Source organism: Gadus morhua, chromosome 1 (genome assembly GCF_902167405.1).
Source record: "Gadus morhua chromosome 1, gadMor3.0, whole genome shotgun sequence".
Taxonomy (NCBI): domain Eukaryota; kingdom Metazoa; phylum Chordata; class Actinopteri; order Gadiformes; family Gadidae; genus Gadus; species Gadus morhua.
Window position 1 is genome coordinate 23029452 of NC_044048.1, and position 25915 is coordinate 23055366.

The window sequence follows — 25915 nt, forward strand, 5'->3', positions numbered from 1 at the left end:
CCCAGCTATCACTAGTCCGACAGCGTACAGTTCAGGCTTGATCGAGAATGCACACATGCTACCACTGATTTTTCCAAAATGACACCTAACGATGATAAGAGAAGATGAGATTTAAAGGTGACATATTATACCACCAGGTGTGTGATTAGCCGTTACAAGCCGTTTTGAAAATCTCCCTCTTCTGACATCACAAGTGGGCGTGTCCACCTAGATATATGATGGATAGATGAGCAACAATTGCTACAGTCCACTGGGTAGGCTGGTAGACTGCTCTATCCAGCACACATCTAGGTGGACATGCCTACTTGTGATTTTAGAAGAGGCCGATTTTCGAAACCGCTTGTAACGGCTAATCACACACCTGGTGGTATATGTCACCTTTAACGCAAACGACATATGCATATTTCGTTCATGTAATATAAATGTGGCTTGCTGGGATCTGCACATGGGAACAAAATGTAAAGGGACTAAAGAAGTACTTACAAGTAATCGTTTACTTGTTGCACAAAAAAACTTCACCCCTTCATTTGTTGAAGCTGTAAAGAAATATATTCTTTCCCCATTTACTAGTGATCAAGGGTTAAGCATGTAAAATGAACATATTTTATATTGTATTACTTTAAATAAGGGTGTTTTGTTTGTGCTTTGTTTTAATGGACCATTTAGTATGACGAATAGAGTCCTATTTCTTTAAGTTTTACCAAAATGGAAATATTTTTAAGTCTACCTATTTTTATAAAAAGAAAATAATGTTATATTATTGCACATTAAAAAAATACTTAGTTGTACAGGGGCAATGATGGAGGCAGTAAAAAAAAAGTGTGGTTTGTCAAAATAATTTCTGTAATAATTAACAACTATTCAACAATTTTAAATGTTTCAATGAGGATGCTGTTACTAATATTATGGGATAGAAGGTCATCCCTGCCTTGAGCTGGTGACGCAATCTCCAAACGAGGTGTTTTGATTTCTTATTAAAATAAGAACATTTATTGTGTTTTGCCATTCTTCTAGATACTGAACTTTCAATCAACGTGTTGTGCTTTTTTATTTGTAGTTGATCTACATACTATTCTGTGTAATGCTTGATGGGTTGCTGTGCTCGTAGTGGCTTAAGCCATATTGTTCATAATAAATATCTCTTACTACTGCCTTCTATACATTACGTGAGTGGATCAGTATGTTACGATATGGGTCGTACAATTGTTGTTTAAGCTGACTCAAGATATCCAATGTTTTGGTTTTACCTATGTGTGTCTCTCTGCACTTGTTCATAACCACTGTCACAAATATACAATTATTGTAATTTCAATAAACATTGTAATGCTACAGAACTACTCGGCTATATGGAGTTACAATTAACGTTGACGATATGTAACTAATGTTTCAAATCAGAAAATCGTCGGTCGCTGAGATCTGTTCTGACTCGGCAGAACGGTATCCATGGAAACCAGGTTGTGGAAGTTTGGGCGTTTTGGAGAGGCAATGACTTGAGGTATGGCATCAAGGACATAGTTCAACTTTACACTATTCACCAGGCCATGGTCGAAATAACATACATTTTAGTCAGTGTATTTGTATATTAATTTAATTTCTCTGTTACCCTTTGTGCAGTGATGCTCAAGAAAGCATAAATCATATTCATTCATGAAGGTCACATAAAACATTTTCCAATCAATACTCTTAGAGGTGAAGGAACATAGAGGGGACAGTGGTTGGCGACTTGGCATCCCACTGTTGGCATCCCACTCTCTCCATTCTTCCACCTGGATAAAATACTTTGGTGGCCCTTTAGAGAATAACTGCAACTTTGAAGCGTTAAGCTAATATTGAGTTCATTTATAAAGCATTGTTCCAACATGAATACTTGCATACGTAAGCGGTATATTTTGTACAATTAACTGGCTTCATTAATTAATTGTGATAACTAACTATAGTCTAAATCAACATCTTAAAAACAAAATGACACATCTTGAAAAAGAAAAGATTAGGTGCAAATTACTCTGATTTCCGGGTTGGATATTGCAATTACTCGTTAGCATTAAAACAAGCTACAACATGAAACCCCAGTAGGAGGGAGGGGTGGTGGGGGGGGGGGGGGGGGTTAGCTGGGTGTAGCTACAGGCAAGCTAGTTTAAAGTATGTTGCTGCCAAAGTAATGGTAATGGCTAGTAATGGCTGTTAGTGAGGACCCTGCATGCAGATGAACACAGTGAGGTTGTATAGGCAGGGTGAGGCTCTGTTGTGGACATCGATGCTGCTTCTTCTGCGGACGCTACACCTTCTGGATCATAACCTGGAATTTACCTACACAGACACACGCGTACAGTAAATATCACGGACAAAACCGGATTTATTAATTTATTCTAAATTATAAACACTTGCTAGTGTAGCTTATTCGATGAATACAAAATTAAATAATGAAGATCTAATGATTTTATTATTACAATTAAGAGGGACCATTTTTGAACATGTCGCGTGCAGCTGTACATGTGCATCTGGCACAATCGCTGGCTGCGATTGAAACACAAGCATTTGTGTTTCAGATGTTATGAGAGAACTCTACTTTCAAATTATTAAACAAGCCTACGAAGTCAACTCTGTCCGAGGAATGGTTCTTCACCATAATAACAAACAGACTAGAACAGTTTAGAAGGCTGCTGCTCAAGAACTAAAAGGTTGCCATGGTTTCTTACATGCAGGCATGCCAGCCACCTCGGCTGTGACCACACTCTTCAATCCAAGGTCGGACAGCCCCCCCCTCACCAGACCACAGGTGAACGCCAAATACTGCAACACGCAAACACCATTACATTCATACGTTTTTTTAACACGTTTTTTTTGGTCAGTATATGATGTATTGTCCTCAACAATCTTGTATAAAAGGCCTTGATTATGACACCAAGACATTTCCATGGCAGTTTCATGCTCTCTGTTTGAATGGATATAACATGTTGTACTGATATTTGAACTGAATAAACTCACCTTGGGGGCATGTTCCAAATACTGCTTCCCAGCTGACAGCTGACTGAGTAATCGGAAGCTATTGTCTTGTAGTACGTAGATTCCCTGGGATGGAGAGGAGTATCATAGCTTTATACAGATCTGTGGCTATTAAGGGAGCTTCATAATGAAAACGTTTATCTTGATCAGATATACATTTCACAACAAACCTGTGTCCAATGTACGAGTGTTTCAAAATGTTCTAGAATATAATTTTCTTGTGGATCATATTTCCCTTGAACGGTAAAGTTGGACTCACTTGATGGTTGGTTCTGAGGTTATCAATTTGCTTTTTGAATAAACAAGTCCAGAAGTCCTTGCAGATGAATTTCATAACGTCCAGCTCGTCTTTAAAGCGTGGCGTTTCTTTGGTGAACCTATATTACCAGGGAGACATTCAAATACAATGGATGTAGTGATGCATCCAGTACTTCAATTCAAAAGGTACCTCCACGATGTTGTCCAAACTGGTCTTATAATATCCAAGTATTATAGTTTTATAGTATTTGCCGTTGGCATCATAGACCGTATAGAGCTGACTGAACTACAGAAAGATTTACCTCTCTATGAGTCCTTGCCCGACCCTGAATCCCATTGCTTCCAATTTGGTGATGTTTTTACCATTCTCCTGTGGAGACCGTAAACCAACATAGATGTCAGTAGCCGAAATGAAACGCACATGGCAATGATAAAATGTACTTTATTTATAATGCCGAGAGATTCTTACCGTCTCTCCATTTGCACCAGATTTATAAATGTACTGTATTAATTCACTGTGCAGAAACTGGAAAAGTGCTTCGTCTGCCATTTGAGAGGCTGGTGTTAACGTCTGATCTAACGTCACAGAAGATGGGAAAGTGTCCCCGTAAAAAGTGATCAATGCTGAATGACAGCTATACCGAAGGTTGATATGACCCTTCGGTAAGACTACATGTTTTTAAATACAATGTAGGACGTAATAAGAGGTCATGTTCAGCTCTCATAAACGAAACACTTCACTGTAAAAAGCAAAATAAACATCTGACTGGAGGGGTCCTGATTGAAACATCGGAAAGGCCGTAGCATTGCCTGTTTGATATGGTTGACGAAGATATGCACGCTTTGTGGAATAACACTACTTACATTATTGGAACCGATCAGTTAAACTGTATATTTAAGAAAGAAAAGTTCAGAAGCCATCGACTGCTGCATTAATGAATCAGTTTTATAAGGAATAATGTTCAGGCAAGTAGCAGACGTCTATACAGATGGCTGTATTTGTTGGAACTTTATTTATACAAAGCAAAAAGCAACAATTCACAATTTCAACTTTTTATATAAAAAATAAACACAAATCTGCTTATCCGCACCTACTGTTAACATTTTTACAATTTGTTTGGGTGAATCTTGTGATATTGAACGTATTGTGATCATGATTACTATGAGCAAAAACCAATACTATTTAAAGTGCTGATCAAGAGCTTTTACCTAATGATACCAATACATTCCTTATGTTTAATGGACGAAATATTCCAAGAAGATCTGATGATGAAAAAACGAATGACTCTTTCACATAAACAAAATAAATAATACAAATGATGAATAACACATACATAATACAAACGATACATGATCCATCTAGAGCAAAAGAGACTGCTGAATTCTTCAAAAGTTAAGGGACTAATCTTACAACAGTGTAAATTCAATTTAATTTGGTGAACCTCACAAGAAAATTGACTTTCCAGTGGAAACACATGAGACCAGTTTTACACTCTTCTCTTATGCTCCTAACCCTTGTCTTGTCTTCACTCTTAAATTATCCTGAATCCAATAAATAACCATATTATTATACAATAAACGATTCATGTATTAAATTCCCTAGCGTGCTAAGGTGCTCATTCTGATTCAACTTGGCATTCTTGCAATGTAGCAAGGAATAATGTAGGCCGAACTGGGATAAAGGTTGCTTACCTAGTAAACATTGTGATCTATAACGCAAGCTTTTAATACAATCTTATTTGAACAGTGCATGATGTGTAGAACTGCAATAAAAAAATAAGAATCAAAACATTTCTGTTTAACTGTTTCCAACACGTCCAGACCCCAGACCTAGACAAAATAAATGTATGTCAGAAAAAATCATCAAATTTAATAATTCGTATTCGAGGAAAAGGATTCAGATAAACCTTTCAAGTGGTTTATCCATGTTTTTTGTAAGAGAATCAAAGTCTCAACGCCGCTTATCATCCGTCACCTCTAAATGTCGCTGTTGAACTCCTCTGTGGTGTACTTCCCAAACGACTCGCCCGACGCGGAGTGACGGAAGCTCGACGCAATCTCGTCGAAGGTGCGACCCTTGGTCTCCGGCACCTTGAGGTAGGTGAACACGAAGAAGCCCAGGAGCAGCACCGTGAAGATGATGAAGACGTAGGGGCCACACAGTTGCTAAGGTAACCAAAATAGACATTGAACACAGAGATGTCAGTTCAAGTTTTGGATCTGTGGTGATTTATGTGGCGGTTCCAAGCAGGGCTATAAAGAAGTTTATTTCAGGTTTTGGAGAGTTATTGGAGAATAAAGAGGGGCTGGGCAAGTATACAAAAACAGGTGTTAAAAACAATTTGTTTTCTCAATTGATTTTGAGTGGACGTGCGGAGGCAAGGTCCTTTTTTTGGAGCAGACAGCAATTACGATTTTTGCTCAAAGCTTAATAATGGCAAACACAAAATAAACCCGATAATACCCGATAAACGTCATTCAAACATCCACATATTTTTAATAGGATTTTAAACCTCCCATCAATCATTCAATCCAACTACCAATCAATCAATGCACAGATGGACGAGTCCCCATGTACCTCCACATACTGGAAGCCCATGCCTACAAGGAAGTTGGCGGACCAGTTGGAGAAGCCGGCCACGGCCATGGCTGCCGGCCGGGGCCCCTGGCTGAAGAGCTCCGCCACGATGAACCAGGGAATGGGCCCCGGGCCGATCTCAAAGAAGGCCACGAAGCAGAAGATGGCCGCGATGCTAACGTAGGACATCCACGACAGTTGGTCCTGGAGGGGGCGGTAGGGGGGAGAGTTAGATGCTAGTTCGATCCCCGGCTCCTCCTAGCGGAGTGTCGAGGTGTCCCTGAGCAAGACGCCTAACTCTACTGGTTCTACTCTACCGCCACGGGTTAGAAATGTGAGGCATAAATGCAGTTTATTTAATAATCGTATGCAAAGCAATTGCTTTTAGATTTATACGTCAATGCATGTGAGGCAATTTATGTTGATGTGTTCAAGTTAAAAGCCCTTTGAGTTGAAGTTAAAAGGGCAGATTTCAGGGAAACACATTTCAAGTTTAACGGCATCCTACATATGTATACATTAAACATTCCCATCGTCCTGACTTACCAGTAGTGCCATGGCGATGGTGATGAGCACGGCAGACACAGCCATGCCCATCAGGCCGACCAGATGTAGAGATCTCCTGCCCACACGCTCCACAATAAACAGCTGAAACACACAGCAACATGTACAATGTTCAATGTTAAAAGCATTCAAGTGATCCCGGACCGGTTGTTGATAAATCATTGAATTAAATCCAAGGTTTAGCAAAGCGCATAGAGTTATGTGGGAAGTGAGGCTCCATGGATAGCTTATCTTTAAATGTAGAAATCCAACGTCACTTTTACATACATATTACAATAGGAAAAAATAAATAAATAAAATAAAATAAACACAAAAGTTGAATGATAAATAAGTCAAGTAGTGTAGCTTTAAGTGTTAAACAGCCTTTTTAAATCAACCCATTTAAGGTCCCGGGGGTAGGAAGTAAAACAATAACCGTAACACTTACTGAGACGACGGTGAAGGCGGTGTTGACCACGCCCGCCCCGATGGTGGCGTACACGGGATGTGGGACCCCCGCACGCAGGAAGATCCCCGTGGAGTAATAGAACACCTGTCGCCACAACAACACACCGCTGAGTTAGGGCTAGGCTGCAAAGCTGCACTTTGGTCCATGCTACCACATTTAAAGTTATTACCCGAGGAATATATTGGTATACACAATGGGATTGATAATGGTCAAGATACCCTTCAGCTCACCGTGTGTGTTTGTGTGTGTGTGTCTGTGTTTGCGTTTGCCTCTGTGCGTGCGTCTGTGTGTGTGTGCGTGCGTGCATGTGTCTGCGTCTGTGTGTGTGTTCGCGTGCGTCTCTCTATGCGTCTGTGTGTGTGTGTGTGTGTGTGCGTGCGTGCGTGCATGTGTCTCTGCGTCGTTTGCGTTTGCATGCGTCTCTCTATGCGTCTGTGTGTGTGTGTGTGTCTGTGTGTGTGTGTGTGTGTATGTGTGTGTGCGTGCGTGCATGTGTGCGTCTGTGTGTGTGTTTGCATGCGTCTCTCTATGTCTGTGTGTTCTGGACGTACAGCGTTGATACCGGACAGCTGCTGGGAGAGCTGCAGCATGATGGCGATGAAGATGGGCTGGCGGTAGGCCGGCGTGGTGAACAGCTCCGGGATGGTCACGGACGGCTCCCTCGCCATCTGCCGGCTCTCCTCCTGCATCTCCTGCATGTCGTCACGCACGTCCTCAGTACCACGCAGCTTCTCCAGCACTGGGTGCCCAGAGAGAGAGGAGACACATGTGAACACAACGGTACAGAACCAGAGAGAGGAGAGGAGACACATGTCAACACAGCGGTACAGAACCAGAGAGAGGAGAGGAGACACATGTAAACACAACGGTACAGAACCAGAGAGAGGAGACACATGTAAACACAACGGTATAGAACCAGAGAGAGGAGACACATCAACACAACGGTATAGAACCAGAGAGAGGAGACACATCAACACAACGGTACAGAACCAGAGAGAGGAGAGGAGACAAATGTAAACACAACGGTACAGAACCAGAGAGAGGAGACACATGTCAACACAACGGTATAGAACCAGAGAGAGGAGACACATGTCAACACACCAGTATAGAACCAGATACACACCACAAAAACACACTGGTACAGAACCACAGACGCCTAACGTTAACACACTGGTCCAGAACCACAGACACACCACATGAACACACTGGTACAGAACAAGAGAGACCGAACGTAAACAGCAGCCAGACCAATGGCAACCCAGCCTTAGCTGAATCTCCGGAGCTAAGCAGGTGTGGGCTTGGTTAGTACTGGACGGGAGACCAACTGGGAACACTGAGTTGCTGCTGGAAGGGGTGCCGGGTGTTGGCCAGTAGGTGGCACTCTTCCCTCTGGCCAAAAACATCAATCCCCGATTCCCCAGTGCAAGTGATGGGGACACTGTGCTGTGGAAGGTGCCGTCCTTCGGAGGAGACGGTCCTGACTTACTGAGGTCATAAAAGATCCCAGGGCACTTGTCGCAAAGTAAGGGATTCCCCGGTGTCCTGGCTAAAACTGCCTAACCAGGCTCATTCAATCTGGCGCCCTAATTATCCCCCTGTATAATTGGCCTATTCATTAATCTATTCCTATTCATCCTCACTCTCAAGCTGGTGTGTGGTGAGCGTTCTGCGGCTGATTGGCTGCCATGCATCACCCAAGTGGGTGCTACACACTGGTGGTGGTGAGTGAGGTTCCCCCCCTTCACTGTAAGCGCTTTGAGTTTCCAGAAAATAAAAGCGCTATATAAATTCAATGAATTGACACAACATACAGTAAACGCACTGGTACAGAACCATTCTGCCAAGAGACAAGAGACCCAACGTAAACACACCAGTACAGAACCAGCCTGCATCTCTCCCTTAACTTCTTGTTACTATACAGTCATTAGGACTCGCTTTTGATAGTGCTTTTGTTTTTTAATCTTTAAATGAACACATCGACTGAGTGGAACAACGTAGAATCCAGGAGTAGTCGGGAGTGTATCGATATGTTCTTACACCCCTAGTGTCTAACCGCTTCGCGCCTTGCTCTCCTGGTTCTGGTTGATGAGGAGGAAGCGGGGGCTCTCGGGGCAGAAGGGCAGCAGCACGCACTGCACCAGTGCCGGGACGCAGGTGAAGCCCAGCAGGAGGGGCCACAGGGACGCGTTCCCCAGGAGGCCCTCCAGGCCGAAGATCTGGAGCGGGAGGACAGACAGACAGGCAGGCAGGCAGGCAGACAGACACCGCACGCACAGACAGACAACGCACGCACAGACAGACACAGCACGCACATACAGACACCGCACACACAGACAGACAGCGCACAGACAGACAGACAGGCAGGCAGGCAGACAGACACATACGAGTTAGCCACAGTTTTACAGTCATTTACCTGACCATTTCACCCAACATCCGAACCTTTCATACAAAGTGTTTATCTGAGAGAAAGGCTGAACCTCGCATCATGTTCTTAACTCAAACATAATCGTTTGCAGAGGTGTCAAGTAACAAAGTACAAATACTTTGTTACCTTACTTAAGTAGAAATTGAGCGTATCTATACTTTACTGGAGTAATTATTTTTCAGCCTACTTTTTACTTCTACTTCTTACATTTCCACGCACTTATCTGTACTTTCTACTCCTTACTTTTTAAAAATGGCATTGTTACTCCTATTTATGTTTGTCATGTTATCAAAAGCAATAAAGGCTTTTGATAACATGCCTCAGAAGTTTGACTTTTTGCACCATTCCAATACTTACAGGGAATTAGTCATCATATCTTCCGCTCCATGAAACACATGTTAATGCTCAGTAGTACACATATATGGTACTTTAATGTATTTGCATTGTACTAATATGCGTTCATTTTCAATGGGCATAAATGTGTCTGAAACAGGTGCATCCCAATTTTTTCAACATTAACATTATAGTCATTAGATGGCCTTTAGAAAAATGTTTTTTGGGGGGTAAGTGGGGCAGAGTGCTATAGAGGTGTGTTGTGTGTGTCACTAATTCACGGATGGGACAAATGCAGAGACCAAATTCCTTGTATGTGTGAGCATACTTGGCAAAAAAGCTGATTGTATTTCTATAGGCCCCTATGGCATGGCCTAAGTTTTTGTCCTTAATGGCATTTTTCCCCCTTGCATTACTTTTACTTTAATACTTTAAGTAGTTTTGAAACCAGTACTTTAATACTTTTACTTGAGTAAAAAGCTTGAGTTGATACTTCAACTTCTACAGAAGTATTTTTAAACGCTAGTATCTATACTTCTACTTGAGTAATGAATGTGAATACTTTTGACACCTCTGATCGTTTGTATAATCGTGATTTCAATGTTGACCACAATAATCGTGATTATGATCTTTCCCACAATCGAGCCGCCCTACCTGGGCTATGAGGATGCCGAGGACCACCCCCAGCTGGTGAAGCGTGCCCAGGGCCCCCCTCAGCGACGTGGGGGCGATCTCCCCCACGTACATGGGCACGAAGCCCGTGGACAGGCCGGAGTAGAGGCCCACGATGAAGCGGCCCGCGATCAGCATCTCCCAGGACGCCGCCACCTTGGACAGGCCCATGAAGGCGGCCGCCACGAAGGCTAGCACGTTAGCCATTAGCATGGAGTTACGCCTTGGGTGGGAAGGATGAAAAAAAGGAAAACGCAGGACTTAAGACATTGATAAACACGTGTTACACAGATGGTTTGTCTGCGTAAAAATACTAATGGCTTTATTTGTGTAGAGACGTTTAAAGGTGACATTATACCACCGAGTGTGAGGGGTGAGGAGTTAGCCGTTTTGAAATCGGCCTCTTCTGAAATCACATGTGGGCGTGTCCGCCTAGATGTATGACAGCTAGATGAGCAACGTTTGCTGCAGTCCAGTGGCTAGGCTGGTAGACTGATCTATCTAGCACGCATCTATGTGGACACGCCCGACTTGTGATGTCAGAAGAGACCGATTTTCAAAAAGGCTTGTAACAGCTAATCACACTCTCACCTGGTGGTATAATATGTCCCCTTTAATAAACACATGTTCAACAGATGGTTTGTCTTAGTTAAAAATAATAATTACTTTATTTGTGTGGAACCGTTTAGTTAGAAAAGCAGGTTACGAAAGGCTTAACGAGACAACAATAAATAAGACCCACTAAAACTAAATCTAAAAACTACAAAGAGACCGGAAAAACTACAAAAAGTAGGATGATTCATCCAACAGCAACTTCCAAACTGTGTAAACAGTTTACTTTGTAATAATGAGTCTGAAGAAGCTCTGATCTCTTCTGGCAGCCTGTTCCACAGCCTATGGCTGTGGTAGAGTCCAAGTCCTTCTCGGTTTAAGGTCTTGGTGCTATACCTGCCAAAGCGGTTGACGAAGAGGCCCATGGAGAAGGAGCCAACGATGCCGCCCACGGAGAAGATGGCGACGGAGGTGGACCACAGCGTGGTAAGGGTGGTCCGGGAGATGTGCTCCGAGTACCTGCTGGTCCACGTCTCGTTGTAGAAGCCCTCGATGATCTGGAGGTGGGAGACGGGAACGTCGGCGTCGATAAAGGGCAGCCTTATTAGATTATTCATTTTAAGGAGGAGAAGGTCTATATCTAGGTCAGACTTCTGCAAACATGTGAATGACAAGTCGTTCGTTTACATAAATGCTTGTGAATGTAAGCTAAACTGCCATGCTGAGTGAAAGTCCAACAATGCGTTATTTTCTGTTATTATACAAAAAAAATAGAGAACAGCACAGCTAAACAACAGCTGTAGACTAGGGACGAGATGGAGGGGCTTACGTAACACATAATCCGATAGACTTGGCAATGAATCCAAGTTCAATTGGAAAGCCCATTATGCTAGTTGGCCTAAGTGGCTTAACGATAAAGATTTGTCATCCGTTATTGTGTGGTATTTTTGTTGAATATGTATATATATTTCAAAGGAACAACATGAAGGATTTTTACATGCATTAATTGCTGACCATTTCTGCCAAGTAATCTTACTTTAAATGAATCCTTCCCTGACTCTCTTTGTTCTATTATATTAGAGCAGGGACTGTTTTGCCAGGAGAAAGGAATGAGGTAACAATAAGCTCATATAATGGCTAAAACATGTCTTTTTCGTAATTTGAATGGACGGAGGTGTAATGTTCTGACCACACTGATCTAACCCCAACCTTGTTATCACAATATGAGTAACAGCAGTAAGAAAAAAAGGATTTTGCCTTTCAACTTTTTTTATTTTTCGAGCTAGTGGGCAATTATTTAGATAACCTCAGCATTGAAATGAATACATATGGATAACTGTGATTGATTTGTTTGTGTTCCCAGGGTGATTTCCGTTGCCATGGCGATGTGTACTCACGATTTGAGGGGCATTGATGACGCCAGTGTTGTAGCCGAACTGTAACGAGCCAATCACAGCAGTCCCCACGGCAAACAGCAACGGCAGGGTTAACTGGTAGTAAAATAAAAGACACATTGTTGTCAGGTGTCTGCAGTGTACCTGGCTGTACAGGTGTAGTCACCTGGCTGTGCAGGTGTTCTCATCTGGCTGCACAGGTTTTATAATCGCCTCCCTGTATAGGTGATATCATCTGTCTGTACAGGTGTTGTCACCCGTCTGTTTTGTCACCTGTCTGTACAGGGGTTGTCACCTGTCAGTACAGGGTTTGTCACCTGTCTGTACAGGTGTTGTTACCTGTCTGTACAGGTGTCTTTCTGTACAGGTGTAGTCACCTGGCTGTACAGGTATTGTCATCTGTCTGTACAGGTGTTACCTGTCTGTACAGGTGTCTTTCTGTACAGGTGTAGTCACCTGGCTGTACAGGTGTTGTCAACTGTCTGTGTAGGTGTTGTTACCTGTCTGTACAGGTGTCTTTCTATACAGGTGTAGTCACCTGGCTGTACAGGTGTTGTCAACTGTCTGTACAGGTGTTGTCAGCTGTCTGTTCAGGTGTTGTCAGCTGTCTGTACAGGTGCTGTCACCTGTCTGTAGAGGTGTTGGCACCTGTCTGTACAGGTGTTGTCAGCTGTCTGTACAGGTGTTGTCAGCTGTCTGTTCAGGTGTTGTCAGCTGTCTGTTCAGGTGTTGTCAGCTGTCTGTACAGGTGCTGTCACCGGTCTGTACAGGTGTTGGCACCTGTCTGTACAGGTGTGGTCAGCTGTCTGTACAGGTGTTGTCAACTGTCTGTACAGGTGTTGTCAGCTGTCTGTTCAGGTGTTGTCAGCTGTCTGTACAGGTGTTGTCAACTGTCTGTACAGGTGTTGTCAGCTGTCTGTTCAGGTGTTGTCAGCTGTCTGTACAGGTGTTGTCAGCTGTCTGTTCAGGTGTTGGTCAGCTGTCAGTACAGGTGCTGTCACCGGTCTGTAGAGGTGTTGTCAGCTGTCAGTACAGGTGTTTTCACCTGTCTGTACAGGTGTTTTCACCTGTCCGTACTGCTGTTGTCAGCTGGCCGTACCGGTGTCCCGATATAGATGCACGAAGCCTCTCACAGATTACATCACCCGGCCGGTAATAGCGCTGTAATCCTGCTTGTGTGCTCGAAATGCAAATGCTAAGTGCTAATAGGCATTTCTTAGTGGTAACTATGGAGACGTGTGCGGCTTCAGGAAGGATCAACGGCTACGTCATGTGAGGTGACCGTAGTCGCCTTGCCAAAAAGGTCTAAAGAATGTCGAACACCACCTGTGTTTTCAAACTGTAGTACGCGTACCGGTATGGCTGGTGGGAGTGGGATTTTATTCCTCAAATAGACACCATCTACTTTCTATGATAAAAATGAAGAGGATAATTAAAAATAAATATATTCTATTTTATTTTTACCATTACTATTATTACTATAGGCTACTTGTGTGTTTTTATATATTTTTTAGTATTTGAATATGAGGTGGTCCCGTAAAGGTCTTGATGACAATTCAGTGGTTCACCTAAAGTCAGAGGCTGGGAACCGCTGGTCCAACAGTCTCTGGACCTTTAACAACTGGAGATACTGGAGTCATTTACTTGACTGGGCTTTTATGGTTCCACGTTCCCGCATCGCAATGACCACGCAGACGCGAGGCAGTCGTGAACGTTTATGGTTCTGCGTCAGGTTTAAGCGGACCAATCACAGCCCTTGCTGCTGCGTCGCCTCGACTTGAGGTTACGATTTTTTGGAGGCGCACGTCCGGCCCTTGCGGTGGACGCAAGGAGGGCCCGAAACGCCCTTGCGTTGCGGGAACGTGGAACAATAAAAAGCCCTTAAGCGCAAGTGCGTGCAAGGGGATGGTGCGGTGGAGGATTCCACGTCACATGCTTTCGTGTGGACGGGTTCCTGGTTTTACGCTTTCACTTAGCCTACATCACTTAAAGTGAAAGTGTGGTAATGTATTTTACTGAGCTTGCTAATTGTTTGGTGTTGTTGAAGGCTCAGTTGATGTGAGATATATATGATATGAGATGTATATTTGTATAAAAAATATAAAGGGTAAAAAAACTGGATAAACAGGGATAACAGGGATAAAAGCAGTTGTAAAATATCTGTGCCACGAAGTGTATGCATAAAACTACAACAAAACACACACCGACAACCAACTCTGTGCAGATCAATCAGAAATAGCTAGGAGAGATGGACAGTTGTGGATTTCATTTTAAAATTATAATACGAATCACTTTGCCTCTTTTAAATAGCATTTTCGAATATTGTATGAGCAGTAGTTCAAAACAGACAAGACACAGACACTATATACCACATATACCACAGATGTGGTAGCCTATGTGTTACATAATAAAAATGGCAAATCATAATAGATATAATAAAAGTAGTTATCTTTCAGGACAGGACAAGTGATTCTTCCCTCGTTCAGACCAACGACGTGCGCGTTTTAACCCACACATCATCAATCATAAAACTGGACCGATATTAACTATGTGCCTATTCAACTATCATGAATCGATTGCGTAAATTTACCTGATCGCTGCACTCCATAGTGGCTGTTTGGAGTAAAACAAAATAGAAGTAGGCCTATATCTCAATAGCAGAGATGGGCTACTTGGCTTTCTTATAAATGGCGCAGAATGTAGCAAATCCAATGTAGACTCTGCTAGGCCTACTCGTAAAAGTGATCCATGTTCTGAATTGAAGTTAAGATTTGTTTCGATTTATATTCCATTTATCCTTTTATCCCAGAGAGAGTATGGGTGTCTTCTATTTGTTTCTCGCGTGTTTATCTCGGCACACAATGGCTCTTCAGCGTTAAGAATAAGCAGGTTAATTCCATTAGCGCCATCGGGGGCTTCTGATTGGCTGTGGACTGGGAGCGCATTTACAACTGAACGGTGAATCATGCTTTCAGGGAAGAACTGGGGAGAGATACAACTAACGGTAACTCCAATTTACTGCAAACCGTTACTGCAGAGTGCAGTTTCATCATTTTGAAGCTTAACATGGGTTCATTGATTTGTCTTTGTAAAGTCAGTTACTTTTCCCATTTGGCTTTAGTAGTCTGCTGGGAATGTTTAACCATGTTTTTCAGATTTATGTATAATACTTTATAATTGATACTCCTTTAAGTCCGGTTCTAACAAACTCAATGAATGCTTCATTGGGGAATTCCAACTCAACCGATGCATCTGTAATGTATTTTACAGAATTTATATATTTCAATATTTTTTGGGGGGGGTAGGGTTTGGGGGGGGGGGGGGGGGCAAAACTCGATCCAATAAAAAGCAATGTTGTATTGTGAGTCGTGTTGCCATTGGCCCGCTCGTTGGGTTGCACCGACCAATAGGAGTGCGTTATACATCACTCTTCTGTTTTTGACTCAAGCAGACCCGTAGACCTCTACACGCTGTTGCTGCTGGAATAGTCTAATGTTGGATTTAAAGGGGGAAAGCGAGAAATTAACTTTGAGAGTGATCCACTCGCAAACTTTCCGGCTGCGGGTCTAACGGGTGCGTGCTTTTGCTCTGTAATGTAATTTCACGGCGGATAATAAATAAACGTGTTGCATGGACTGCGCTGCCGCCCGGGTCGGTGGCAGAGAAAAGAAAGCGTTGTTTGGAGTTGAACAAAGAGGGGTGCTTGCTTTCCTTCCCTCAGCCATTGTCCCGGCGGATGATATACAAGCGCCACTCTGATGAATGAAACACGTTTGGTTTGCATTGCGTTAAGAGAACGCCAACTGTCTTAAATGGTCCATTAATGTTAAACCAGAGTTATGTGTATACATATGTCTTAGTGTTGTTAAATGTGCACATACAAATAAAACAGGCCATTCAGGGAGACTACTGGTTTAAACCCTAGTTTTTTTTTCATACTCATGAATCAGGTTCCATTTATATGTTGCGCGTGTTTTCATTTCCAATCATATCCCTACGATACAATGAAATTAAATCATGTTTGCGACCAGTTTGTTTATCATTCTGCTATCCTCTACTGTTGCATTGACTTGCCTCGAACTCAGCCGCCCCCTAACATGCAGCTACCATTCTTAATGCGCAGTTGTGCGTCTACTGAACCTTTGTTTATGATTTGTATAACAATTGTCCTCCACAGGTTACGGTGCTTAATGCAACACTACCCGGTGCGGGTTTGGCCCCAGTCATGACCTCCGGGAACGGGAACAACGCACCCTCGGTGATAGGCAGCGTCCCACAAAACGGCAAGAGCATCAGAGTACCCCCGCCTGTCGTGAAACCGCCGGTCCTCACCCATCTCATCGGGGGTTTCGTCATACAAGAGGGCGCCGACCCGTTCCCGGTGAGTAGTATAGCGTGGTAGTACCAATAACAGCAGACAATAAGTCAATTTAAGTCCATTGTAATTCCGCTTCAGAGACACAGGGGGGCGCACAGCATCAGTTTCACTGATTGATGGGTGAACATGGAAGTAGTTAGTCTCTAAGAATGTATTGATTCATCACCCGACCGTTAGATCCAGAGGGAATATTAACAGAGGTCCGTCTGTAGGTGGAGCACCCCTCGTTCTCCATCGATGCTCTGAGGAGATGCAGGCGTCAGCCGGTAGCCCAGAGCCCCAGAATCTCCACCAAGATGGAGGAGTTCTCCTCCAAGGGTAAGACCCTGCAGGTTTCTTTAGTATAACATGCAACCAGAGCTGTAGTGTACCATGCAACCAGTACTGTAGTGTACCATGCAACCAGTACTGTAGTGTACCATTCAACCAGTACTTTAGTATACCATGCAACCATAGTTTAGTATACCATGCATGATGCAACAAGTACTGTAGTGCACCATGCAACAAGTACTCTTCTTTCCCATGCAGCTATTACTTTAGTATACCATGCAGCAAGTACTTTAGTTTTCTGTTCAACAAGTACTTTAATGTATCATGCAACAAGTACGGCACTATGTACTGCTTCAAATGTTACTTACTGGTTCCTATTTACTGTTAGTGTTGTTGCTGTTTACTTACTTACACTTTTGATGTTGTGTTTAGTTCTGGCTAATGTTGTCGTTTGCTTTCCTGTGTGTGTGTGTGTGTGTGTGTGTGTGTGTGTGTGTGTGTGTGTGTGTGTGTGTGTGTGTGTGTGTGTGTGTGTGTGTGTGTGTGTGTGTGTGTGTGTGTGTGTGTGTGTGTCAGAGCTGAGGGGGCTGCAGGGGGGGCCAATGCTCACCTGTGAGCTGTGTGGAAAGGTGGACTCTGCGCACATCTTCAAGGGCACCAAGAGGTTCTGCTCAATGCTGTGTGCCAAGCGGTAATTTATTTTATTAAATGTATTCATTTTGTTTTTGATATAGTGTTATATTTACATTAGGCTACTGTGCCTCATTGGATAGATTACTTTTTTTCCTGATAAATTTGTCTTGTACTCCAGCTTTGTATTTCACACCGGTTTGAGACTATGTTTTTTTTTTTTTTATTCCAGCTACAACATGAGCTGCACCAAGCGCGTGGGCCTCTATCCCCCCGGCAGACTCAACCTGGAGAATCTGAACAGAAGCCAAAGACAGAACGGAGAGCAGAAGAGTTTAGAGTCCAAACACAAAGTGAGTATAGAATGGATGGAGGCATTGTCTTGCGTCATTCATGTACAATTTCGCCTTGTTACTGCTGATTTGGGCTAAATACACAGGCTGTTTGACTTCTGTCCCATTGTTGTTCACAAACAGGACTAAATTCAGATTGTACATTTTGCCACCAAATCATGTTTCTACACTGGTGCTTCTTAAAGGTGACATATTATACCACCAGGTGTGAGTGTGATTAGCCGTTACAAGCAATTTTGAAAATCAGCCACTTCTGACATCACAAGTGTGCATGTCAGAAGAGGCCTAGCTCACTCATTGGATACATCAACCCACCAGCCTACCCGGTGGACTGTAGCAAACGTTGCCTCATCTATCCATCATACATCTAGGTGGACACAACCACTTGTGATGTCAGAAGGGGCCGATTTTCAAAACTGCATGTAACGGCTAAACACACTCACTCCTGATGGTATAATACGTCACCTTCAACCAAATTCTTAAAGGAGACATATTATACCACCAGGTGTGAGTGTGATTATCCTTACAAGCCGAAAATCTGCCCAATATGACATCACTAGTGGGCGTGTCCACCTAGATGTGTGCTGGATAGATCCGTCTACCAGCCTACCCCGTGGACTGAAGTAAACGTTGCTCATCTATCCAGCACAGATCTAGGTGGACACGCCCACTAGTGATGTCATATGGGGCACATTTTCGAAACGGCTTGTAAGGTCGAATCACACTCGCACCTGGTGGTATAATTTGTCCCCATTAACGCTAATTTCCGAATGGGATTCACAAAATAACCACATTAAATGGCGTGCTACAGTCAGCCACCCGCTTTCCTGTTCACCTTTAACCAAAACCAACTCCTTCGTGGTGCTCTCAGCCGGAGGTGGGCTTCGAGCGGAAACCTCCGCCCGGCGCCTTCTCCTCGCCACGCTTCGCTCGCGGGGCGACCCAGGGCTCGGCGCCGGAGCGCCGCTCGGTCGACACGTTCAACGGGGGGCCGGCGTTGCCCAAGTCGCCCGCGGCAGCCGGCTCCCCCCCCTCCCCCCCCCAGCAGCTGAAGGAGTGGGGGGGTGGTGGCGATGGCTACGACCTGCCTGCCTTCCCACTGGTCCTCCTGCCACGAGATCCCGGCACATGGGGCGTGGAGAATGTGTACAGGTTCATCAGCTCGCTGCCAGGTGAGGGCTCTGAGGGGATACTCACTCACTCACTCATTATTTTATTCATTCGTAAATTCATTCATTCAATAAACAGGGACGGGCTAGAGCAGGGCTACTCAATTATGGGAAAAAATCATAATCATTATTTTGGTCAATATTTAAATGACGTTTATTCAAACGATTATTTTTGAGTTTGAAACATGACGTGTTTATTCAGCATGTCTCTCCCAAAAAACATTTCGTAACTGAGAACTTTCGCCATAAAAAAAATACACAAAATGGTCAAATAGAAAATGGCCAGTCTAAAGTAATGTACAGATCCAGCTGTTCTCAAAATTCGATTAATCGCCCAGCCCTAGGCTGTGGCTAGGTAAAGGTACTGGGTTCGATCCTCCAGATCGGAATTGGACCTGATCCTTTTATTACTGCATGATTTCTACTCGAGGAAATGTTGTTTCTGCACGATCTCGTCTCTGGGAAATGTAATTCCTGCATGATTTACTTTGTCTTGGAATAAACGTAATTTCTGGATCGACTTTGCGACCAGTTATTTCCAAGGTTGATGTATTTAGTCCCAGAGGGAGAAATGCTTCATTTTCTCGTCGTGTTTTTTGTGCATCAGGGTGCTTGGAGATCGGCGAAGAGTTCCGCTCGCAGGAGATCGACGGGCAGGCCCTGCTGCTGCTGAAGGAGGACCACCTGATGGGGGCCATGAACATCAAGCTGGGCCCTGCGCTGAAGATCTACGCCCAGATCTGCCTGCTGAAAGACTGCTAGCCCTCCTCACCCCCCCCCCCCCCCCCCCCCCCCCCTCCCCAGAACCAATGTGCTCTCTGACCTCACAGGAGACGCTGGGCCGGGACCATGGCCCGCGTCCTGTTGAGTTCAGACCCTTTTCTTTTCTAATGTTATTTAAGTTTTAATGTAAAGCCCTCCCTCGCCTTTTTAGCCTTAAAGAGGGACCTGGGCTCCACTTTGATCGGCCGTTTTATTGACTTGTTACCACTTGTACTGTGACACAATCTTGGGTAAACTTGAGCCTTTTGAAAAGCGTTTACACGTTTGGTTTTCAACCTGGGACAATATTAGCCAGGGTGTTACTCTGGTGATGATGCTGTTGTGATATGTTTTTAAACGTTTAAATTACTGTTGCCTTAAGGGAGGCCGTTGGGCCAAATTTGGCACTGTTTGATAATGAAAGTAAAACTGTAAACAAAAATAGTGCATTTTAAATTTCTCTTTCATGAATGGGAAGTCTGTTCAGACCTCATTTAATCACAGGGTGAATAAAAAGTTGCACTCAAAGAAGTATTTGCAATCAAATGAACCGACAATGTATGTGATGGCTTCAGGCAGGAAGAACTGGGGGCCTTCCCATGTGTTTAAAAGAAAACAAGAGCGCTTGATTCTAGAAGTAGCTGTGTGGGGGAACCAAGATGGCCACCCAGTGTATAAGGCCCGTTGAATGATAAAAGGAGAGTGGATAGGTTAGCAGTTTAGTAATCATAATACAATAAACATGTCACTGGTTGAGGCCTTAACAATCGGTCGTAGACGCAAAACTCAACTGAAAAGGCTTTCTGCAAGATGCATTCTGGTAAACTCAACTGTTGGTTACTGTGTTTTGTAGATTTGATTTGTTAGGTCACCTACACCAAAGTCAGAATATTCTATTGAATTAAGACATTGTTAGGGCACAGGATACACTCTAGATTACAATGTTACACTTAGGTTATGTATTTTATTATCACGGTGGCAGAACTTCTGAAAGTATTAATTTATATGTAACCCTTGTAAAAATGTGTGAAGGTATTGAAGTTTAGCTTTTTTACGTTTGATAGACTTACAATAACAAACTTTTTTTCGAAGTGAAAAGTGGCCTTCAATTGCTGACTCAGTTTCTTGTCTCAAAGGTGTCTTTTATCCTAAATAAAATCCTGAAATCTTCAAAGGGTGTAATCAATGTGTCGCAAATGAAAAACCATTGCTAAAAGAAGGGCCCATTATTTCCAATGCAGTCGAATGTCTGCAATGTTCATCGTAAGTGCCGCTCATTGAGTTCTTGAATTCGGTTGTGACATCCAACCCCTGGGTTCAGAACCCCAGCCTTCCTTCCTGATTGGAGTGGTACCCGGGGTCTAGCGATTAAGGTGTGTGCCTACTCTCCCTGCTGTAAGGTTCTGTTCTATCCCCCACCTGGCTGCAGTCTACCCAACCCCTAGCTGGTTCCTAATCTCTAAATAAAACCATCCCAGGAAGTTGCTTTGGATAAAGTGCATGCCATAGGCAACTGTGGCCACGTACATCATCACATAATAAAGGGAGTCAAACAATTACATTTTAAATCAAAAAGGTAATTTATTTGAAATGGTACAAAGCAAGGCGAAACAAATGACTAGGGATAATTGCTTTACCTGCAAGGATATGTGGGGAAAGAATGAGATAAAGCAAAGCGCCCATGTGAATGAGAGTGAAAACCTGCTTATATAAGCCCAACCCTGTACTCAGGTGTGGTTAATTTGGTTATGAAGATACTGAGGCCTAGCCCTTCGCTTGCAGTGGCAGCTAGGACTAAAAGGGGGTTCAGGGGGGTTGTCACATATATGATAATAGTAAATTGTATAGTTTGGATAAACCCTCTGTTGACCAGCTGGGGAAGACTTGAGTTGTCAGCTAGTGGGAGGTGGAGTTATGACACTGCAAAATGGTGGGCCATCATAATCATGTTTATTCCAAAAAAATCTGCAAGGTAAAGAAGGCTTATCAGTAGAGATGTCCGATATTATCGGCCCACCGTTATTATCGGCCCGATATTAGCATAAAAATGTAATATCGGTCAATATCGGTATCGGATTTTTTTTGCCTTAAAACCGATTTTTTTTTATTTTTTATTTATAGCTCAAATAAATGTTTTCAAAATTGTGCAGTACAGTGCACATTGTAATTGACTCATATTTGTGCATTTATTCAATTAAGGTTATTGAGTTTTAGTTAAAGAAACATACTGCTATGTTGCACATAGTTGTTCAGGTACAATGTTTTATCATTTGTGAAGTCAAGTTTGCCCTATTTGTTGTGGGCATTGTCAAGATTATCTCAGGGAAAGTGTAATCCAAACTGTTGTCTGAGACCATTAAAAAAATAAAAATAAACATGGCACTTTTCCCTTAAATTAAGTTGAAGTATTTTTCTTATTTTGCACAGACAATGTTAACATTTGGAAAGCCTTGTTACATTCAAGAATGCATCCAGTGGGGCATCACAATAACATTAAGCATGTTGTGTTAATTCCACAACAGGAGATATGTAATGTTACCTAAATTAGGTTTGAGGAAAAATAAATAACCCAAATATCGACATCGGTATCGGCTGATATCGGAATCGAAAATTTAGAGTTGGACAATATCGCATATCGGATATCGGCAAAAAAGCCAATATCGGACATCCCTACTTATCAGACATGTTTTGCACACAGGGCTAACCTGTAAAGGGTCACATGACTTTGTATCGTGTTATAGGCGGAGCTACAACAAGGTAATCTGGAAATGGAGGGAAAGTAGATTAGACAGGAAGAGACAGGAAAAGGAGAGTTTGTATGTGTGTGTGTTCGTGTTGGAACATCATTGTTTTTGCCAACGCAAACCCATCAGCTCCATGTTGAACATTAGATTCATGCAAGTTGAGTTTGTAGGCGAAAGCCCTTATGCATATTGTGTGTTTGTGGAAGACTTTGTTAAAGACTTCGGAACCCTATGGGCACAGCTCATCTCCTCTACTGGTGAGCGTGAGCTAATTCTTTCTCTTCATGCTATACATTGCTGTTTTGCTGTCATTGTGATGCGTTTTGGAAATCTGAATTATTTTGGACTCTTAAATAATTATAAATAATTAAAATAATAATTAGCTGGGTCTTTTTCCGTATTTCTCAAAGCATTAATCGTTTTGAGGTCAGTTGAATCCGATTGGGACGCGGGATGAGACAGCGTTGTCTTTTCAACAGCCGTAGCAGGCTGGCGATGCGCAGATCTCACAAGAGTTCGACCTGGTGGCCAGATTCACTGAGGAAAAAACAAAACAAGGTATTAGTCCTGTGAAACTCACATGACACTGCCCCAACCAACGCCACATCAGAGTGGGCTTCAGTTCAAACCCATTGGTGTTTGTTGTTTGATAATTATATTGAAGAACATTGATTTGGTGTTAGCGAACTTATTATTGCGTCGTTTTTCAGGCACGTGTGTTAGCACCCTAATGTTTTAATTCCCTGATTTTTCAAAAATGATTTTCATGTTTCGGATGGCACACACACACACGCACACGCACACGCACACACACAGGCACACACACAGGCACACACAGGCCTACATTCTACAGCGAACTTGCCTTTCAATTTGAACTGTCACTACTGACAGAAAGACAAGACAGCCATAAGTCTGATCAAGACCCATATACACAGGTGTGCAGACACATGACAGTAGCGAGACGGCATGCGGCAGCCCTACCTAGTTCGGCGAAGAGCTTCCCGGCGTTGGGGTCCCGACACAGGGGTGTGAAGACGTGCGGTAGGGCGGGTTGGTAGCACACGGCGGGCATGCTGCCCTGGGCCTCACTTCGATACCCGCGGGCCGTCGCAACCAGACGCCATAGCATCTTCACACTCTGCAGAGGATACTCGTACTGCCCCACCTGCAGCAAGCTCAAAACACCGCCCCGTTAAATAACAGCGCTAGCATTTACTATTTAGTCACGTCTTATCTATTTAGTCAAGTCAAAGGGGACTTGACTAATCCCTAGTAGGCCTACATGGCTGACCCCATTAAGGAGAAGGTAACTTGTTTAGGGGATTTTGCTTAAGGACACCGACGCTGTGGACATTTGGATCACACCCAACACCCTGTTCTACTATACTGAATACACTATCCTGTCCCCAGGATTATCAGCGGAGCTGCGGAGGTAACCATGCAGCACAAGATACATTTTATAAATAGGCCTGTGGATTTTGCAGAGTTTACCACCGGCCACTAGGGGGTAGTATTGGATTACAGACCGCTAACCGGCTCAGTTAGGACCTTATTGTGTTTGCCAGCTGTTTAACATTATTCGTGTAAGTCCATTATCATTCTTGATTACTATAGTTGTCAATTTTGGTTAAGTTCCTGAAGATATTTATGTTAGACACGTGCATGTAGGAATTACTGGTTGTAGCTTATGTTGTTATTTTGTGTATTGCTGCAGGGCTTCTTCATCGTCAATGAATAAGTTTGACATCGAGGAGTGCATTTCTTCAGATTTAATTTTAAATTGTTTTGATTTCACCTTATCTGCGGTCTTTGTTGTGCATTTTTCAAGAGGTAAGCTATAGACTATCTTCTAGAAATCAAGAATAGCCTACTATTCTGCGTAATAAACTACAACACAAAAGAGTAGGCCTACTGCACACGACTTTGAATAAATAGCCTATATATAATTCAAGTTATTTCTGGAAAAAAAAATGCATGCCATGTTGCTCTTACCCTGACGGTAACAGTGCAGGAGGCCACGTGTAGGACGGCGGCGGCCACGGCCACGGCGATGATCCACTTCATTGTGCTGCTTTATTTAATTGTGAGACGCCAACAGCTGCCTTGTTGTGGTTCTCTTCGTTTTTCAGTAGGTGGTATTGAGCACTGCATTCCCACACGCCGTTTATAAAGGGTTTGACTGTGGCACACATGCTATAGCGTGGCCAATCATTAACTGACGCCATTAACGTAACACCAACGTTTTGGGTCAATGTGGTTCCCAGGCGTTGTTTGGGAAAATGAATGGGGAAGTGTATATGCAAACGAAGTTCTGGGAGTCTAGTGAAATATTGATGCCATATATTTAATAAATTATTAATGAATACTAAATTGAGTGTTTATATATTTATATATATATATATAGGGGCCAGTCTGTTGTGCTTTCTCAGTCAATAAATTAGCTTTCTCTGTCAAACGCTCAAATTAGGAGCCAAAATGTAGAGTTATGGATGTCATGCAATCAATAGGCTGGTAAATGATTGAAGATAAACAACCGATTTTATTAAAAAAAATATTGGATGACATGCATTCAAATAATAAAAACTTGCCCTTGCCTGTCAAATGGACTTTAACTACTGACAGAAAGTTAAGACAGACAGACTGGCAGACAGAAGTGTGATCAAGAGTCTAAAGACCGATAGACAGGTTTGCAGACATGTATGTATGTATGTATGTATGTATGTATGTATGTATGTTATTCCATCAAGTATTTCAAAGGGCCATGTGTATTGGCCATTTGATAATCTACCCTTCAGTGACATCAAAAGTGGGAGAGTCCATCCAAAGTTATGCTGGACTAAAGCCAGTAGACGTCAGGAGACGTCAGGAGACGGTATCAACTGGTATCCTGTCACTAACTCACTGATACCTGCCGATAGTAAGGGTAACAAAGGGCCCGTAAGGGTAAATGGAGGCCTGTGTTTACTCTTACCAGAGAAGTACTTGAGGCTTACTTTGTGCCAGGATCTGCCACCAGGATATCGTCCTTTAACAGTTCAAGAGCTGCCTGCGTGTCTCCACTCCAGAGGAGATTAGTCTCCCGTTATCTTCTGGGAAATCCTGAAAGTGTATAATTAATATACTGAGTTAGAAATATAGTTCCTTTAGTGAAATGAATCTAAACTAAATTGAACTTATGTTGGAAGTACATTTTTATGACATTTTTAAAGAGTAAATACATACCGGTCCATATTTAATGAGCTTGGGCCAGATCTCAAACATCTTGGCAAGTTTGCCAACATTTCAGGCCCAGCAAGTTTGCTAACAAATTGCCAACATATCAGGCCCAGCCACTTTGCTGACTGATGCGGTGTGAACCAGCCTGACAGGAGGCTTACCTATA

At 43.0% G+C, this 25915-nt stretch overlaps 4 protein-coding genes across 6 annotated transcripts; 1 reads left to right on the top strand and 3 right to left on the bottom strand.

Annotated features, from left to right (window-relative positions):
• Positions 1 to 1572: 1572 nt before the first annotated feature.
• trappc6b (trafficking protein particle complex subunit 6B) lies at positions 1573 to 4035 on the bottom strand. 2 transcript variants are annotated; one of them, XM_030357744.1, is made up of 6 exons: positions 3731 to 4035; positions 3564 to 3631; positions 3263 to 3380; positions 2986 to 3069; positions 2697 to 2790; positions 1573 to 2307 (listed from the first exon to the last, which is right to left on the bottom strand). In XM_030357744.1, exons 1-6 carry the CDS (start codon positions 3809 to 3811, stop codon positions 2276 to 2278), a joined length of 477 nt encoding a protein of 158 aa, XP_030213604.1. In that variant the 5' UTR covers positions 3812 to 4035; the 3' UTR covers positions 1573 to 2275. The 2 variants fall into 2 exon arrangements, with proteins under 2 accessions (XP_030213604.1, XP_030213613.1); XM_030357753.1 differs by having other exon boundaries at positions 2697 to 3069; positions 3731 to 3938.
• A 151-nt stretch (positions 4036 to 4186) lies between these two features.
• LOC115545003 (solute carrier family 2, facilitated glucose transporter member 1) lies at positions 4187 to 15125 on the bottom strand. The gene is made up of 11 exons (XM_030357708.1): positions 14818 to 15125; positions 12231 to 12323; positions 11230 to 11390; positions 10264 to 10504; positions 8905 to 9067; positions 7403 to 7590; positions 6831 to 6935; positions 6386 to 6487; positions 5840 to 6043; positions 5237 to 5427; positions 4187 to 5091 (listed from the first exon to the last, which is right to left on the bottom strand). The coding sequence occupies exons 1-10, from the start codon at positions 14833 to 14835 to the stop codon at positions 5239 to 5241; spliced, it is 1464 nt and encodes a 487-aa protein (XP_030213568.1). The 5' UTR covers positions 14836 to 15125; the 3' UTR covers positions 4187 to 5091; positions 5237 to 5238.
• Positions 15126 to 15649: 524 nt separating this feature from the next.
• On the top strand, positions 15650 to 20960 carry phc2a (polyhomeotic homolog 2a (Drosophila)). 2 transcript variants are annotated; one of them, XM_030357732.1, is made up of 7 exons: positions 15650 to 15924; positions 16405 to 16608; positions 16818 to 16923; positions 17452 to 17566; positions 17738 to 17858; positions 18730 to 19030; positions 19635 to 20960. In XM_030357732.1, exons 2-7 carry the CDS (start codon positions 16453 to 16455, stop codon positions 19787 to 19789), a joined length of 954 nt encoding a protein of 317 aa, XP_030213592.1. In that variant the 5' UTR covers positions 15650 to 15924; positions 16405 to 16452; the 3' UTR covers positions 19790 to 20960. The 2 variants fall into 2 exon arrangements, with proteins under 2 accessions (XP_030213592.1, XP_030213581.1); XM_030357721.1 differs by having other exon boundaries at positions 15650 to 15800.
• Positions 20961 to 22269: 1309 nt separating this feature from the next.
• On the bottom strand, positions 22270 to 24680 carry LOC115547152 (guanylin-like). Its single transcript, XM_030361124.1, has 3 exons — positions 24526 to 24680; positions 23515 to 23698; positions 22270 to 23070 (listed from the first exon to the last, which is right to left on the bottom strand). Exons 1-3 carry the CDS (start codon positions 24595 to 24597, stop codon positions 23006 to 23008), a joined length of 321 nt encoding a protein of 106 aa, XP_030216984.1. The 5' UTR covers positions 24598 to 24680; the 3' UTR covers positions 22270 to 23005.
• Positions 24681 to 25915: the final 1235 nt, after the last annotated feature.